The sequence below is a fragment of the Cyprinus carpio genome, chromosome A17 (genome assembly GCF_018340385.1).
Source record: "Cyprinus carpio isolate SPL01 chromosome A17, ASM1834038v1, whole genome shotgun sequence".
Lineage (NCBI taxonomy): Eukaryota > Metazoa > Chordata > Actinopteri > Cypriniformes > Cyprinidae > Cyprinus > Cyprinus carpio.
Genome location: NC_056588.1, coordinates 12900885 through 12918538, shown reverse-complemented (window position 1 = coordinate 12918538; position 17654 = coordinate 12900885). Strand labels below are relative to the sequence as shown.

The window sequence follows — 17654 nt, the reverse complement described above, 5'->3', positions numbered from 1 at the left end:
AAAAACTATTTAGGCTACAACTCGTTTCTATTAAAATATTTTCACAGTTTTTTACAGAGTGGCATGATAAATTATGTCCATGTTGAACTTATAAATTGTTTAGCATTGTCGAATTATATAATTATGATGAGCTTTATTTTAAATAAATTTAAGACAATCTGTGTCTCCCTTGCAAATTTACAGAGGTCCTAGTAGTGAGCCCTGAGGGCCCCTGATCCACTTGAGTCAATTGAATGCATGGAACCTTTTAAGTTTGCATACAGGTGAACGTTGGATGCCAAATATGCATAAAATAAACCTGACTTTCTGAAACATTTGATCGATTGCTCTTTTATCCTATTACAACACTGGGCAATTTAGATCCCGCCTCTGTACCCTCGTCGCCTACCCGGATTGGTTGTGCGCTTCCGGTAGGGACAGCCGTCTGTTTCTTTCTTTGTGCTACACTCCCCATAGCCGCGAGGAGGTAAATATGAATAATATTTTTTTTAATAAACAGATCGCAAGACGGTAAATAAGACTAACGCATAAGATGTATAAATGTTTAATATTTTATGTCATAATTGTAAAGAATGGTAATGAAGAATTGAGTTTTTTTTTTGCAGTTTGATAAGCAGAGAGAACAGCTCGTGTCGCTAGCAATAGCATATTAGCTAACCAGTGCATGAGCACAACAGTAATTGTCCCATTTCTTTTAGTTTAAAAAATAATAATTGTGACCGTTTGATAAAATACGTTTTACATTTTCTAAATATGTGCAGTAACGTTAAATCGTTTATCTGCTAGCTCTATTAACAACGCTAAACTTTAATTATATCCAAGCCGGTTATTTATTGCGTTGGTTTCTGATAAAAAGAGTCAGTTTGCTTCAAATACAGCTTTAATTAGGTTTGGTACTGCTGGATTTGTGATCATGTTTTGATAACGGTATGCTCACGGTCTATTGAGCAGAGAAATAATGCAAAAAATTCGTAAGTTTAGCAAGCTTGGGTCTCTCCAACAATGCCTGCTGGTTCAGAGCAGGTGCACAAGTGAGGTTCTGCAAACCTCATGTTGTTTTGAGCTTTCACAGCCATTGGTACATGTGCTCTGTGATAGAAAACGGTACATTCGTTATGTTAGTTATAGGACCAAACTGTGTGGAAGGAATCTAAGTTGATCATTATTCATCTTTAAACATTTATGAGTTATGACAGGGATCCACAGATGTATAAATGGAGAGCATTTTGGATTCTTTCTGTTTATATGTTCTGATCACCTTTTGTTTGTACACCTACCTTCAGCAATTGTTTCCTCATTTCAGGAAAGGCTTCTTTCATCTGTAATGCTGTCCAATAAGAAGTTAGACCCAGGTTCCTCCTCTTCCTCAGGGGGTAATGGTGGAGACCGTGCTCCTGAAACCCTCTCTGCTCCTCAAGCTGGTCCGGCCGGCCCCTCTGGCCCAGGTTCAGCAGATGTGAAAAAGAAAGAGAGAGCTTCTCCAAGTGGAGAACCAGGTGGACCTCCTCTTTTGCACCCTCCTGGACCAGGAGGGGTTGATCAAGATTCTGCAGAGGGACGCAGGACCAGTCGCCGTAAAAGAGCAAAGGTAAACATCTCTATGAACTTTTCCTGTTCTGTGAACAGGGATAATTGAGTCAGGCCTATATATTTAGCTAAGTCAACTGAGACAGGAAAAACTGAGTGAAGTGAAATAATTTATTGGCACTAATTAATACGTTATTTTTTATTGCTCTGAAATAGTGGTCGACCAATATATCGCCAAGGCTGATATTTGGCACTTTTCAAATAATGGCATCGGCAGATAAGTTTTTCTGCTTGGCAGATGTGTTCGAGGACTTTTATTTTGACGGAGCTGACAACAGCAGCGCCTGAGCACACTCTCCCTCTTAAACTCGTGATTTCAAATTATGCTGTTCTTTATGCATTTGCCCATTGTCATATTCTGTCATTTTCTCTGTGTGCTGTAAGTAAAATGAGTGTTACCCTGGCTTTATTTGAAAAATATGATTCCCAATGCACACAAACTTCCCAGAATACTTGGTTACAGTGTTTACTTCCTTTTTAATTATATTTTTATTAAATATTTATTTATTTGTGAAAAATACTTTGTTGTCTAAAGTATAAGTAAGTTTATTTTACACATTTATTTTTTTATCCATTGTCAAATGATTTCAAATTTCTTAAATATAAAAAAAAACAAAAATTATAATAAATATATCGGCTATCGGCCCTCCTGCTTTCCAAGATATCGGCATCAGCATCGGCTGTCAAAAAACCAATATCAGTCGACCACTACTCTGAAATTTTAACTTGTTCTAATTACTAATCTGAATACATAGTAGGGCTGGGATTTGACACAAATTTCACAATTCGATTCAATAATCCTTCACAAGCTTCTGATTTGATTTTGATTCGATTCAGTATCGATTATTTTGGATATATATCAGGTACAGGTAATTACAAATTTTCTCAAGTAGTAAAATCTCTCAACTAGTGCTGTAAAATATACCTGAGAATCAGTAATATGTAAGGTTAAAATTTGCTGATTTGTAAACAAACACTTAAAATATATCAGTGCTTAAAGTTCTCCAGCACAGTGCTGGATCTCCGGCATGCAGTGTTTGGCTGTGAAAAAAAAAAAACCTTTCACTCTCAGCCAAACTAACATCACTAGTCAATCAAAATGTTTTGCTCATAAGTACGAGACGTGCATAATAGTATCCAGTTGCAGAGTCACAGCCCTGATGAATGGAGAAGCGCAACACGTTGAAAAAGCTACGAGGCCCGAATGGTCAAAGATGTCCATCTAACACATATTTATATAAGAAATCTAATAAAAAAAATAGCGGAGCTTTGTAAACAGCTCAGAGTAATCATGTCATCTCCATAAGAACGATATGTTTGCCAGAACAAATTTACCGGGTTTTTTGAAAAGGTCCCGTTCACACATGATCTCTTAATGGTAACTTGCCGTAATTTACCAGTAAAGCCTGTATGTGTGAAAGGGGCTAAACTCTTCATTTGGGGTAATGTAAGTACACAAGTCAGCAAAATATATAACACTGTTCTAGTGGTTTTTGGATATTTTAATAAAAAAAAAACTCTTTAGCCTTTAACTTTTAAATTGCAAAATTATATTTGTACTCCAATTTTTTTTATTAAACATTTAAATGGTGGCTGTCACAAAAACTTGACGGATTTTTTCAAACAAAATTAAATATTGAAGAACAGTAAAAAACTAAATTAAATGAATATGTTATATGGTGCCTATATTTAGCAAAATGCTCCTCTCTAGAGTAAATTTTTTCTAGCTGACTAATGAGATCATTGTCGAATGTGTTCTTTTGTGGTAAATGTGATGTTACGTGACATTGTTTACAAGCTGTTGTCGTCTTCTCGCGGTTGAAACACCGATTGAGTGATTACATGAGACAGGATACAGATTTCGGTAAGTTGTACTCTTTCTTTTAACATACCTTCAGATGTTCATTCATGTTTATTTGGTTCTGTAGCTGGTGTTAAAGCGGAGGAGACGATCAGTTCATGCTGCTGCTTCTACCCGAGGCGCTACAGTGATCTGTCACTCCACATTAAACAGCACCAAAATGCCATTTAATATTTGAATATTGTTATAAAATGGACAGAATTTGAAATCTGGGACGGTTTCATATCAAAAAGTAACCAATCACAAAGGTTATTGCAATTTATTGGAAGGGAGGCACGCTATGGAAGCATATGGGTAGGAAAATTGATTTTGAAATGTAATATGCAAAATTATTTTATTTTATGGGAAGGTGGCTATGGAATTGTATGTTTAGGTTAATATTTTCCCATACATATGTGCAACATTAAGTGCAAAATGAAAATGAAAATTCAATTATATAATTTACATTTGTCATTTCCTATACTAGTTTTAATTTGTAAATTAAAAACATATTTTAATGCTGTATAAGTTGCAAAATTAAAATGTATTACCCAAATTAAGTAGATGTTTAACATGTTCAAGCAAAAACTGTAGCAAAATTATAATTTAAATGCCATTTTTCCTAAATGCATTTAGACTTATGGGTAGGACACTTTAATTAGGATTGCATTTTCATCGTGATACCATGTGATAATTGTAGCAAATTGCAATGTTAATTTCAAAATGCATTCTGAGCCAAATGTACAGCAAAAGGGTAGCAAAAATGGTGATTTAAATGTCTGTTATTTTTCTTAAATGCATTGACACTTATACTTAAGAGGTTTGAATTGCATTTTCATTAAATACCCTGCAATCAGTGTAGACTAGTCAATGTGGATTTGAAAATGCATTCCAAGCCAATCACGCCCCCAACCTGTCAATCATTATATCAAGGCAGGACTCAGCCACAGGACGCACAATAGGTCAGTATTCACCATTGACCAAACGCGTTTTACCTGCCTCAAAATGGCATTTAAATTATAATTTTGCTACAGTTTTTGCTTGGTCATGTTAAACATATCAAATCAATTTGGGTAATACAGTTTTATTTTAAGTCTGCAACTTATAGAGCGTTAAAATGGTTTTAATTTACATATTAAAACTAGTGTAGGAAATGGCTAATGTAAATTAAATAATTTAATTTTCATTTTGCACTAAATTTTGCACATATGTATTGGAAAATGTAAATTTAAATACTGAAACACATCGCTGTTTTACATATTGCATAGTCATTTTCCATATTACATTTCAAAATGAATTTTGTTACCCATATGCTTCCATAGCATGCTGCAATGTTCCGTTCATTATCTGACAGGCTAGACTAATTGATTCTGATTGATATAGTTTCATAAAAAAGAGAATCTATTAAAATCGAGAAATCAATATTTTTTAACCAGCAGTAATACATACTACATAGTAATTTTAGATTAAAAAAAATCCAACATAAAATCTGGATAGACCATTACTACAAACACACACACAAACAGTTGTGATCGTCATGTTTCACCCCAGCTGAAGCAGAACAAGGTTTTAATGAAGCTTTTATTGTGCCTCCTGCTGCAGGTGGAGTACAGGGAGATGGACGAGAGTCTCGCTAATCTGTCGGAGGATGAGTATTATTCGGAGGAAGAGAGGAACGCTAAAGCTGAGAAAGAAAGGAAACAGGTAATTCCTCCACCAGCCCCACCAATAGAGGAGGAGAATGACAGCGAACCTGAGGAACCGTCAGGTATAGTCAGAGGTTGGACTAATCTAAATATTTGCACCTTCTACAGAACTTTAAAATACTTTGAAATACTTTATTATTTTATCTTGCTTATAGAAGTGGAGAAAATGGTGGTACTAATAGTTGTGTGTTAATGTATGTTGTGACTTCTTAGGTGTAGAGGGAGCAGCCTTCCAGAGCCGTCTCCCACATGACCGTATGACATCACAGGAAGCTGCATGCTTCCCTGACATTATCAGTGGACCACAGCATACTCAGAAAGTGTTCTTGTACATCCGGAACCGAACGGTGAGTTTGCAGCTGGAGACATCATTTTGACATCATATTTAAAGCGTTTGAATTTAGTTTTTTAAAGCTGATAAACAGGAGCCAAATAGACATTGTTATTATGGTAGAAACTCTATTAGAAGTCTTATTGGCTAATATTATGCTGTTTTAAAGTTTGAGGTCATTAGTTTTTTACAGGGGTGCACGATAAATATCAGCTGATAATTAATGTGCATCTCGTCAGTAAAGCCGGTTCTCTAATCAGCAGTAAATTCCATCAGGTGCGTGATTTCACACAGAGCAGCTGTTACTACACAGAGCCGTTGTTAACTGACAAGCTGTGCAAATCAACATTCATTATCAGCATGGATTTGCGCAGCTTGTCAGTTAACAACGGCTCTGTGTAGTAAAAGCTGCTCTGTGTGAAATCACACACCTGATGGAATTTATTTATTTTTCAGCTGTAGTTTTTTAATTAAAACTTTTATTCAGCAAGCATGCATTAAATTGGTCAAAAGTGACACTAAAGGCATTTATAATGTTACAAAAGTTTTCTATTTCAAATAAATGTTGTTCTTTTGAACTTTCAATTCATTAAAGATGGTGAAAAAAATTGTATAATGTATCATGTTTTTTTTTTCCCTCCAAAATATTAAGCACAACTTTTTTTTAAACCCTGATGATAATAATACATGACTGCTGAAAATTCAGCTTTGACATCAAAGAAATGAATTACATTTTAAAATATTAAAATAGAAAGCAGTTCTTTTAATTTGTAATATTTCACAAGATGTCTGTTTTTACTGTATTTTTGATTAAAAAAAAGCAGCCTCGGTGAGCAAAAGACACTTCTTTCAGAAACATTAAACAGTCTTACTGACCCCAAAGTTTTTAATGATAGGGTAGGTTGTATTCAAAGTTGATTCAACAAAAATGTTTCAGAATCAACAAGAATCATGTGTTTTCCAGTCAGTTGTGAAAATGTCTTTTCTCGACTGTTAACTTCAACTGTGGTTGGACAACCCCAAAATTCAGCTGACCTTTGAGGCAACCGTGCAGCAGCTAGAAGCTCCATACAACAGTGAGTCTATTTCACCTGACACTGCTCTGATTCCAAAATCCTTTCTCTGAGAATTTTATTTAATCTTAAGAAATGTATACACTTTACCAAATGTATAGACTTAGTTGTATTTGTTTAAATATGCATGTGTATATTTTTAACTGGTCTGCGGTGGTTCTTCTCTGCAGGTGATGCTGTCCTAGTGCACCGGATACACAGCTACCTGGAGAGACATGGGTTCATCAACTTTGGTGTCTACAAGAGAGTAAAGCCTCTGCCAAGTAATTGAGACTCGATGTTACTACAGAGCAGATCTAGAGATATTAATGTCAAACAAACAGGATGACAGCATTACAAGGCTTTTACCACACTTGCGTTTCATTTGTCTGGTGTAGAATAGATTCTGATGTATTGTATTTTCATTAATATATAACAGCTTGTTTGCAGCAGTCATTTAAACAGACAAATGGTACTAATGCAAAGACAGAGTAACAAACCACAATGCAGAAAGCACTCTGTTCTCCAGTGTTGTTCAAATGATACTCTCTTATGTTCTCGTAGCAAAGAAAACTGGAAAAGTTATAGTGATTGGAGGTGGGGTGTCAGGGCTGGCAGCAGCAAGACAGCTGCAGAGTTTTGGGATGGATGTAACTGTTCTGGAATCAAGAGTAAGTACATGCAGCTCTGATACTCTCTCCAGTAGAGCTGAGAAGAGTTTTTTTTATTTTACAATGCTTGATTTTTCTTGGTAGGATCGTGTGGGAGGGCGAGTAGCCACTTTCAGGAAAGGGAACTATGTAGCTGACCTGGGTGCTATGGTGGTGACTGGACTGGGTAAGAAATATCAGATACTCATCTCTCCAGGAGGTGGCACTATTGACCATGAAAGAGAGTCACATGTTCTGGCAGCGTTCTTGAAGCTTTTGCAACAGTTTGAAACTGATGTGTATGTCTTTGGCGGAAACCCTATGGCCGTAGTCAGCAAACAGGTCAACATGGAGCTGGCTAAAATCAAACAGAAGTGTCCACTCTATGAGGCCAATGGACAAGCTGTGAGTGATCTTGAAACATATAAACAGATGCACATCATTTTAGGGTTCATACGCTAATATACATATATGCTAATATTCTGATCATATGTAGAAATATTAGTATGAAGTAATATATTAAAAGAAAAAGTAATGTATTAAAATAAGGATATAATGTAAAAACTGTCACAATTTGATCTTCATGATACTGTTTGGCATCCCTTAAGACCTCACTCTGTTTACAATGTTATGCAGTTGTTTTTCAGACCAGTTAACTTTTTTTAAATCAGACATGAAAAGTCAGTGCTCCTCCCATTCTCTTCTGATTGGCATCTTAACCATGTTTAAAGTCAAGCACTCAGACTCTATTTAGAGAAAAGAACAATCTAACGGTATTTTTCTCTCTCTCACTCTCTGCCCCCTCTTAACCTCTAAACATTTTCTCTTTGCTACATCCCTTCCTTTTTTTATCTCACTCGCTTTCACAACATTTTCATTTCTTAAACTGATGGATTGTCCTGGTTATACAGGGAGAGCGCTGCACGAGTGTAAGTATTTCTGTTTATAATATCATACCACATATGTAATTAGAGGAACTGTTCTAATGGATTTATTTACACACTCAGCAACACCCAATGATAACTGCATATTCAATACAGGTTTATGATTTATGAACACCTTCCTGTTCAGTATAGTTTGCTACCCGAAAACTTGATAAAAATGAACACCTGGCACATTTATGTATATATACGCATTACATATTAATACTGTGACAATGTATATGTGGATAAATCATCGTCCATAATATCAAGTTACATGGTTGTAACTCTGCTGAAGGTCCCTAAAGAGAAGGATGAGATGGTAGAGCAAGAGTTCAATCGTCTGTTAGAGGCAACGTCATACCTCAGCCACCAGCTCGACTTCAACTTTCTTAACAACAAACCTGTGTCTCTGGGACAAGCACTTGAAGTAGTTATACAGTGAGTGAGCGCTGTTTATTTGCTTCAGATTTTGTTTCTGAGTGTTGAAAATTAAGCATCAGAATAAAAGTTGTTCTTGTCATTAAAAGTAGGCTTTGACATGTCACTCATTTGTGTTCAGGCTGCAGGAGAAACATGTGAAAGATGAGCAGATTGAACACTGGAAGAAGATTGTGAAGACTCAAGAGGAGCTTAAGGACCTTCTTAACAAGGTAAGACATGCATTTACACTTCCATCAGTTACAGCATACTCATCACACAAAATTAATTTGTAGGGATGTAACGATTCACTCAACTCACGATTCGATTCACGATTTTGATTTCACGATTCGATTCACATACAAAATGAGATTTAAGACAAATTAAAAATTAAATGTGTCCTTTTATTATTGCTTGGACAAAATGCTGCACATTTCATTGTGAAATTGAAATATAACACTATAATATTATACTAATATAGCGCTTGCATATTATTGCTCTGTTGTTGGTTTGATTGCTTCTATTGTCCTAATTTGTAAGTCGCTTTGGATAAAAACAACAATGACAATAGCAAAATTTTAATTTAATGTAAATGTAAATAACAAAACTACATTGAAATTTTAAAACAAGCCCAAAATCAAATAAAATAAATCTCTTCATATAAACAAAATAAGGCTTTGTCTGTGCTCTTTCCATTTAAAATTAGAGGCAACCACTGCATTTTAATCATGATCCAAACAAAGATGCTGCATACATGCAACACGAGCAGTTTTTCGTCTAAATTAGATTATATAATTTCGAAATTTGAAGCAAAAACACAATGGTTTGACTTCAGTTTTTTTTAAACTATGCATAAAAATATTTGCATGAAACAGCAGACAAGCTGAATGAGACGCAGATTCACTCTCTGCCAGCAGGTGGCGCTTAAATCGTTTCCTTGGTTTCCGCTGTAAACAATTCCAGCGCTGCACTTTTGAACTTTAATATGCATTATATAGAGGCAAGATAATAAGAAAAAATACCATCTTAATTCTAAAGACAGTAAGTTCCCCTCAGACATGCATTCATATAAACTATGAATGAATAGCGATTTGTTTAGAATCTCAACTGATCTGAATCATCACATATTTGAATCGATTTTCAACCAGCTCGCGGTTAATCATTATATCCCTATTAATTTGATTGTGTCTGCTCTTGTTCAGATGGTGGCTACTAAGGAGAAAGTGAAGGAGCTGCATCAGCAGTATAAAGAGGCCAGTGAGGTAAAGCCACCCAGAGACATCACAGCTGAGTTCCTGGTGAAGAGCAAACACAGAGACCTCACAGCACTCTGCAAGGTAGTAGACCAAACTCCCCACATTGACCGAATCCACATGACCTCACCCCACACTGACCATATAAACATTGTGCACGCTAACACAGATAGGAATTCTGATAGGAAACCATGTCAATGACAAATTCAATTTGTTGCAAAAGATTCTGGCTTGGTTAATTTCCCAAGTTCCATTCCAGTGGCCAAAAAACTGGTAAACATGGGTTGGGAAAATTGTATTTCTGTCCCTTTCAGCCCATCCCTTTTGTCAAATTAAAGTCGAAGTCTAATCAAACTAAGGTTCGAACTTATTTGTTGTCCTAGAAGCCGACTAACTCTCCAACAATGCTGATCGCACATTCAGCAGCCAAGCATCTCCTCTGCTAGTGACTGCTGACAGCTATGGATCCATCATGCTCAATCTTAATATCTTTTTACTGCACAGCCGTGTTTTCCAGCCATGCCAAACACCTCTGCGCTTGGTAATGGCGCATAATACCATTTCAGCCTGCTGTTTCAGTTGGCTTGTTTTAGTACTTATTCCAAACCACAGCCTAACACGGTTGTACTCTCTTAAGCACCCACAGACCAAAAAGTGAAATTCCTAACTTAAACGGTCTTCACTGGTGAGTTTTTAGCATGTTAATTCACATAATCACTCTCAATTGTAGCCCATTAGAGGTGTTCTAACCATTTACGGTTGAAACATGAATTTCGACGCCTGCTTGCTCACACTGGTGTTAGACTTCATTTTAAAACGTATACTTTTAGTGCACGACTCTTGTCTAGATGTAGCCATAAGCCTTGGCTTTCAGATATGCAAAAATTAAAACTGTTATTCACATTTTCATATACTCAATAAAAACAAATTCAGAGGGAAATGTTACCTTTTACAAATCAATATGTCTAGGCTTATTAGTCGTTAAAGAGGCCAAAAAAAATCTTTTTTTCTATGATATGCACTACTGTTCAAAAGTTTAGGGTTGTTAGATTTTAAAAAGTCTTTTATGCTTAACAAGGCAGCAGTTGTTTGATCAAAAACAGTAAAAACAGAAATATTGTGAAATAATATTGCAATTTAAAATAACTGTTTTGAATTGCAGCTATTACTGCAGTCTTCAGTGTCACATGATCTTTCAGAATTCATTCTAATATGCTGATTTGCTGCTCAAGAAACATTTCTTCTTATCAATGTTGAAAACCATTGTGCTGCTTAATATTTAAAGTTAAGAAGAACAGCATTTATTTGAAACAGACATTTATTATAACTTTATAAATGTCTTTACTGTCACTTTTGATTAAATACATCCTTGCTAAATAAAACTATTAATTTCTTAATTTCTTAAAAAATAAATAAAATCATACTCACCCCAAACTTTTGAACAGTAGTGTATATATGCCTGTAAAAAGTCACGAGAGTAACAGAAATGTGTACCTATGCCTGTAAGATAGCTAGTGCACAGCACATGCTAGTGAATGTGCTTTCACCTTGTAGAGAATAATACTAGCCAGTGTGCTTGTGGATTTCTTGCAACTAAAAACACATTCTTGTAGACTGTAACAGACTGACACACAGAGAAACTATAGCAGGATATTTCAGAGTTGTGTGATGTGGTTTAGGGGAAGGGTTTTCTTTAAATATTCCCGTGCTGGTTAGATGGGTGAACGGCTGGCCCTCTTGGAGGGGGATGACTCTGCCCTCTGGGATGAAACCACTGCTGATCTCAGCAATGAGTTTACACATCCGAAAACCTCACACTCAGGTGCTGTGGAGAGAGGAAGGTCTTATTTTGAACTCTTCTGTGTTCACTGTTAAGAATAAACTTGTGGTCAAACCAATTTTTTTTTTCATTTAACTGTGTAAAAAGCGTGCATTTAATTGCCACATATGCTATCTTTAAATTGCATTACTATAATATGTATTCTGACAGCCACTGGCCACCGTGCTCTCTAGATACTGGTATTACCATCTTTCATTTAAAAACCCACGTGTGCTGATTTGTGATCCTGTCTTTGGGCTGCAGGAGTATGATGAGCTGGTGGAGATGCAGGTAAAATTAGAGGAGAGACTGCAAGAGCTGGAGGCCAACCCACCCAGGTAATCAAATACAACCCATGCAAATAATCAGACCCACTGAGGTCGCATTAACATACCTGTCTGTCCTTCCAAATACTGTCCAAGTAATGTCATCGTGGATCTCTTTTTCAGTGATGTTTATCTGTCTTCGAGAGACCGACAGATTCTTGACTGGCACTTTGCAAACCTTGAGTTTGCCAACGCTACACCTCTTTCAACACTCTCACTCAAACACTGGGATCAGGTACTGCACGGGCACTTTGTTTTGCAAATCACCTTTCTTGTCTGAATAGTGTTTGTGTAACTCAACTTGTAGAGAATAGTGCTCACTATGGAAATGTCATTCCCAGTCAAATGCATAAAGAAAGAAAACAAAGCTTGCTTCTGCAGCCTGTCCCTTTTCTTTCTGTGTTTGAGCAGGATGATGATTTTGAGTTCACGGGCAGTCACCTAACGGTGCGGAACGGATACTCATGCGTTCCAGTGGCACTTGCAGAGGGTTTGGATATCAAACTCAACACTGCAGTGAGACAAGTCCGATACACATCATCTGGTGAGTCAGTCAGACCAGCTCCTGCTGTTTTGGTGTGTTTGTGTATGTACATTTATGACCATCATTTCCTCCCTATCACAGGTTGTGAGGTGATTGCGGTGAATACTCGCTCCACTACCCAGACGTTCATTTATAAGTGTGACGCCGTGTTATGTACTCTTCCTTTGGGAGTGCTGAAGCAGCAGCCACCAGCCGTGCAGTTTGTGCCTCCCCTGCCAGAATGGAAGACGGCTGCCGTCCAGAGAATGGGCTTTGGGAACCTCAACAAGGTGTGGATAATTTCAGTTTATTCCTTCACAGACGGGAGGGTGTTGATGTCATGACAATGCTGGTCTGTATCAGCATGGGACATTTTATGTGTGTATATCAAACAAATCCACTTTGGCTAATAAAGAGTGAAGCTAAGGTTGGACTGGTTAGGTCAAATCATATTTAATATGATTGATATAGGCGTGTGCGCAATGAGTCTTCAACGAATTTACCCCTACACATATTGAGTGTCCAGGATGCATCATCATCCTCCTCCTCCTCTGCACTCTCTCTCTCCCCTCACTTCCTCAGCTGCAGCAGAAAAATACTGCAGTATTATGCAATTGTCCTGCACCATTTCTGTTTTTGTCACAAGAGGGCACAGTGTGGTACCGGATTCATTCATAGTGCTGCTATATCAGAAACAGCTGACTGCATACACTGCAGGATGTCAGAAATGTTCACGGAAATGCATTTTCATTGACTTCATTGAAAGCAAGCATCAGCTATTTTTTTTTTTTTTTTTTTAAGATTGCATGTGCTTTTTTATTTTTATCATTTTAGTGACAAAAATAATCTCTGTAATAGCTTTTGGTTTTTTTGTGGCATTGTGCACTGTACTGTAAGTTATTTTGCTTCGTAAGCATCTGCTAAAATATGTGCATGCAATTTAAAAAAAAAAAAAAAAACTGCATTATCATGGTGTAATTTATAGAGGCTCGTAAGTGGACTTGAATACCTTTGAATTATGATGATGCGGCATTGGACTGGACATTTAATGGGGCTTAATTAAAGGGTTTGTTAAATTCTGTCAATTTACTCACCCTCATGCCATTCCAAACCTGTATGACTGACTTTCTTTTGTGGAACACAGAAGATATTTTGAAGACTATTGGTAACCAAACAGTTTTGGTGCCCATTGACTTCCATTGAATGGGCAAAAAAAAGAGAAATTTGTCCAGAAATATACTGTTCCACAGAAGAAACTCAGTCAGCTGCACTTGAAAAGGCCCATTCTGTCCTAATCATTGTTGTCCTTGTTCTAGGTCGTGTTGTGTTTCGATAGAGTATTCTGGGACCCCAGTGTTAACCTCTTTGGACATGTGGGAAGTACTACGGCCAGTCGAGGGGAACTGTTTCTCTTCTGGAATCTCTACAAAGGTAATCATCCTTCAGTTTAGGGATGCTTCCATATTAAACACCTGGCTATCAAGTTGTTAATTATTTTGATATTATGGGTGATAATGTATGAAATAAAAAAACAATATATATATAGATAGATATATATATATATATATATATATATATATATATATATATATATATATATATATATATATATATATATAAAAACATTAATTCATTCAATAGTCATTATGAGATCTGCTGAAGATTACGTCTTACCCTGCTATTTAACTATTTGTGTATTTAAGCGCTAAGTGTTGGTGGTTAAAAAAATAAATAAAAAAATAGGCATAAATGAGTTTGCACAATGAAGTTTCCAATATTGACCATATATCAGTAGTAAATATATTGGTTGAAAAATTCTCTCAGATAATTATAGTTGCATAATTGTCATTCAGAGCTCACTTTGAATCTGACCTTTTGTGTCTTCTCAGCTCCCATACTGCTGGCTCTGATGGCGGGAGAGGCTGCAGGCATTATGGAGAATATCAGTGATGATGTCATCGTTGGCCGTTGTTTGGCAATCCTCAAGGGCATCTTTGGAAGCAGTGCAGTACCTCAGGTGAACTTGGATGCGCTAGAGAAATTTATTTAATTTGTAGTTCCGCACTGTGCAACAAAAGCTTGTGTGAGTAGAGCGGAAACGTCAACTTAAATCTAATGAAAAGAATTCATGTCTATAATATATCACACACTGAGACTCTGGGGCTCATTCCTGTGGTATGAAGCGTCTGGCTCTGCTCCAACAACAACAAACTGACTGTGTGTTGTTTCTGTCGTCATGGCAGCCAAAGGAGACGGTGGTGAGTCGCTGGCGAGCCGACCCTTGGGCTCGTGGGTCTTACTCGTATGTAGCGGCCGGTTCATCTGGTAATGACTATGATCTCATGGCCCAGCCCATCACACCTGGTCCTGCCATACCTGGAGCCTCACAGGTGAGTGTCATAAGCTTATTGCTCATTTCCACAAGATGCTTGTGTCACCAGAAGCAGACGTTATGCTGATTGTGTGCATTTTGCAGCCTGTTCCACGTCTGTTCTTCGCGGGTGAACACACAATCAGAAACTATCCCGCAACGGTCCATGGTGCTCTGCTGAGTGGGCTGAGGGAGGCAGGAAGGATCGCTGATCAGTTCCTGGGAGCCATGTACACTATGCCACGCCAAGCCACTGCCAATCCAAACCCACAGCCCTCCCCCAGCATCCAATAAACGTCTAAACCCACTCATGATGTGCACAGAGAGAGAATGTGAGTTGGGGATATTCAGTGAAAGAATGCCTTGTTAGATAAAGAGCGGGCAGGTCAAGTAAGGACGACGGGTGACTCCTTAGACTGGGAATGTGTGTTTATGTGAGAGTTTGTCTGCATTTAAGAACATGCCTTTAGGGAAATAATTCACTAATCTGGGAGCTGGAGATTTAAAACAACCCTTCACTCATTTGCCTTCTGCTGTAGCAGCTTTACTGGCTAACTTTCAAGTCATCTGAAAGGACAGGTGGATGGTTCCAGAAGAATTCCTAGGTATGTCGGAATTTACCTGGAATGGTTTGTTCCCCGCAGAGGACAGGGGCTGTTATTCACACACAACGCAACTCATGCAAAGACTTCAATCACAAAGGATCAGATGTTTCAAGGCAGAGCATTAAAATTTCAATTCTAAAAACCAGATAGGAGATGGATATGGATGCATTAGTTGAAATCCAACTGCCTACCCAACCCATTCATTTTTATTTTTTCATAATAATAATAATAATAATAAAAAGGAAATCAAAAGCAAATGTCATGACTTTTCTATGTAGTTTGAATGTTTTGGTTAGGAAAAATTGCTTATTATCTGAAATTCACATTGTGTTGCTAATAGGTCTGTTAAAATAGAATATCAGTTATAGCTTTGTATCTTTTTTGAGCAGTTCATGGTTTTCTGAAGTTTTTTTATTTGTTTAATTATGGTCATTGCAATCTTTTTTATATTTGTGTTTTTGTTTTTTTTGTAGTAAAAATAAATATGAAGTCTGCTTCATACCCCCAGCTTTCTGGTAGTTTATGGTTCTTTGTGGATATATTTATGTACATTTTCACATTGTCCTGTAAAACATGTTGAGAACCTACTGTTCTTTTCCATTCATCAGTGCTATTTCTCACACTGTTTGTGTTGGTATTCAAGTTTGCCTGCTTAGTTCTGTTTCATACAAAACGTGTTTGTGTTCCACCATTACTCTCTCATGAGTGCTTCCGCAAGTCAAGTTAAAGTTGCCATATAATAGAAGTTCTGAATGCATGTTCCTGATCTTGTGAAACCATTCATTTATTTATATATTTTACCATTTTTAATCAAAATGTCATAACTCGATCTTCCAGTGAAATGACAGCCTTCCCTCTGCTGGACAACTCCAATCATTTAGTCTGCTTAAACCACGATCCTTTCTTAAAATCTGCCTCAAGCATGCATTCAGATCTAGCTAATTTCTCTAGGAATCCACACTGTCTGGATTTTATCTGAGGGCAAAAGGATGTTCCCAAGCAGATTTTATAATAAGTCACAACTTTATTTATGTGTCTTGCTGTTTGGAGTGAACAGCTTTTTGTCAATTTTACTTATTTTGGTCAGGCACTCTTAAGTTTCTTTAGCCTCTTTTCATGGTCTCATTTTTAATCTTCTTTTGGTTGTGGCCATTTCCTTCCCATTTTTGTCTGCTTTGCTTTTTTATTCTTAGTTTATCCAGTCTCTTCCCATGCCATGCTGCCCAGAGGCTTTCTTGGCCACTCTCTCTCTCCCGCTCTCTGTTCTTGCTATAACCCCTCCAGGCCTCTGGCCACAGCCCCAGTTTGTGTGGTGTGGGCCCTGGCAGCTGCACTGCATTGTGGGAGTGCTGAGGGACCTTAGCTGATATTGGCCCCAGCAGTTTGGTTCATGATTAGAGCCTTGAGCAGCCTGCACCACGATGCCACAACCATACTTTAATTCATAATCCTGCAGTTGTCCAGTGGTTTTGATAATGTGAGTACATTCGGTTCACTGACCGCAGGGCTGAATCGCCATCAAATCACGTCTATTAGATGATATGGTATTTTGTGGATGCTTTTATGTTGAACTGTTAACTGCAGACAACTTCAAGACCAGTTCCTCTAGATTTATTGACTTTCCTAGAGTCACAACGTTAGCCGGTAGCAGGAAATGATGCGAGCTGCACCCCCTCAGGACAGACTCCATAATCTGATTGCATAATATTAAAATTGATTTGATCTCCTTGACAATTCAACTTGTATTTTAACACATTTGACGTGCTGTAATATTCTCAAAGACACCTGGATGCCTTCTGGGATCTCTGATCAATATTTCATTGCGTTAGACTCGGAGTATGTCAACTAGGAGGGGTATTTTTTTATGCACGCGCTTTGCAGTAATGGGTACATGAGCGTGTCAGAACTCGAGCATGACTCATCCTGTTTACAGGCAGATGTTACTCTTAATCACCCACACACTACAACGACTTAAAATCTGTGTTGAAGGGCACATTGCTATGTTATGAACTCGCTGTCAGTATTGCTTATTATTAGTACCAAGCCAAAAAATGCCGACCATACGTTTAATATGTACTTATGCTTTTAAATAAAGGAACAATTCTCAAGTCATTTACTCACCCTTGTGTTATTACAAACTTCATGACTTTCTTAGTTCACACCAAAAAGCGTGTCCACACCACCGACCGATCGATCGGTCTGTCTGTCTATCTATCTATATACAGCAGTCAGCATTTAAAGTTTATCAAAG

At 37.4% G+C, this 17654-nt stretch overlaps 1 protein-coding gene across 5 annotated transcripts; it reads left to right on the top strand.

Moving 5' to 3' along the window:
• The first annotated feature begins 222 nt into the window (after positions 1-222).
• LOC109081340 (lysine-specific histone demethylase 1A-like) lies at positions 223-15902 on the top strand. Of its 5 annotated transcripts, none has more exons than XM_042774156.1 (22): positions 223-263; positions 361-466; positions 1304-1588; positions 5030-5195; positions 5347-5480; positions 6462-6540; positions 6708-6800; positions 7081-7187; positions 7272-7353; positions 7477-7571; positions 8078-8095; positions 8385-8527; positions 8649-8739; positions 9709-9843; positions 11843-11916; positions 12028-12139; positions 12316-12448; positions 12530-12717; positions 13744-13858; positions 14317-14444; positions 14671-14817; positions 14904-15902. In XM_042774156.1, the coding sequence occupies exons 1-22, from the start codon at positions 238-240 to the stop codon at positions 15090-15092; spliced, it is 2646 nt and encodes an 881-aa protein (XP_042630090.1). In that variant the 5' UTR covers positions 223-237; the 3' UTR covers positions 15093-15902. The 5 variants fall into 5 exon arrangements, with proteins under 5 accessions (XP_042630090.1, XP_042630088.1, XP_042630089.1 ...); XM_042774154.1 differs by having other exon boundaries at positions 5030-5207; XM_042774155.1 differs by having other exon boundaries at positions 5027-5195.
• Positions 15903-17654: the final 1752 nt, after the last annotated feature.

Coding starts and splice junctions, on each gene's coding strand:
- LOC109081340 (XM_042774153.1), top strand. CDS start 238: ATGGAACCTTTTAAGTTTGCATACAG. Junction 6,541..6,707: donor GCTAGAAGCTCCATACAACA/GTGAGTCTATTT, acceptor TCTTCTCTGCAG/GTGATGCTGTCCTAGTGCAC. Junction 8,528..8,648: donor GCACTTGAAGTAGTTATACA/GTGAGTGAGCGC, acceptor ATTTGTGTTCAG/GCTGCAGGAGAAACATGTGA.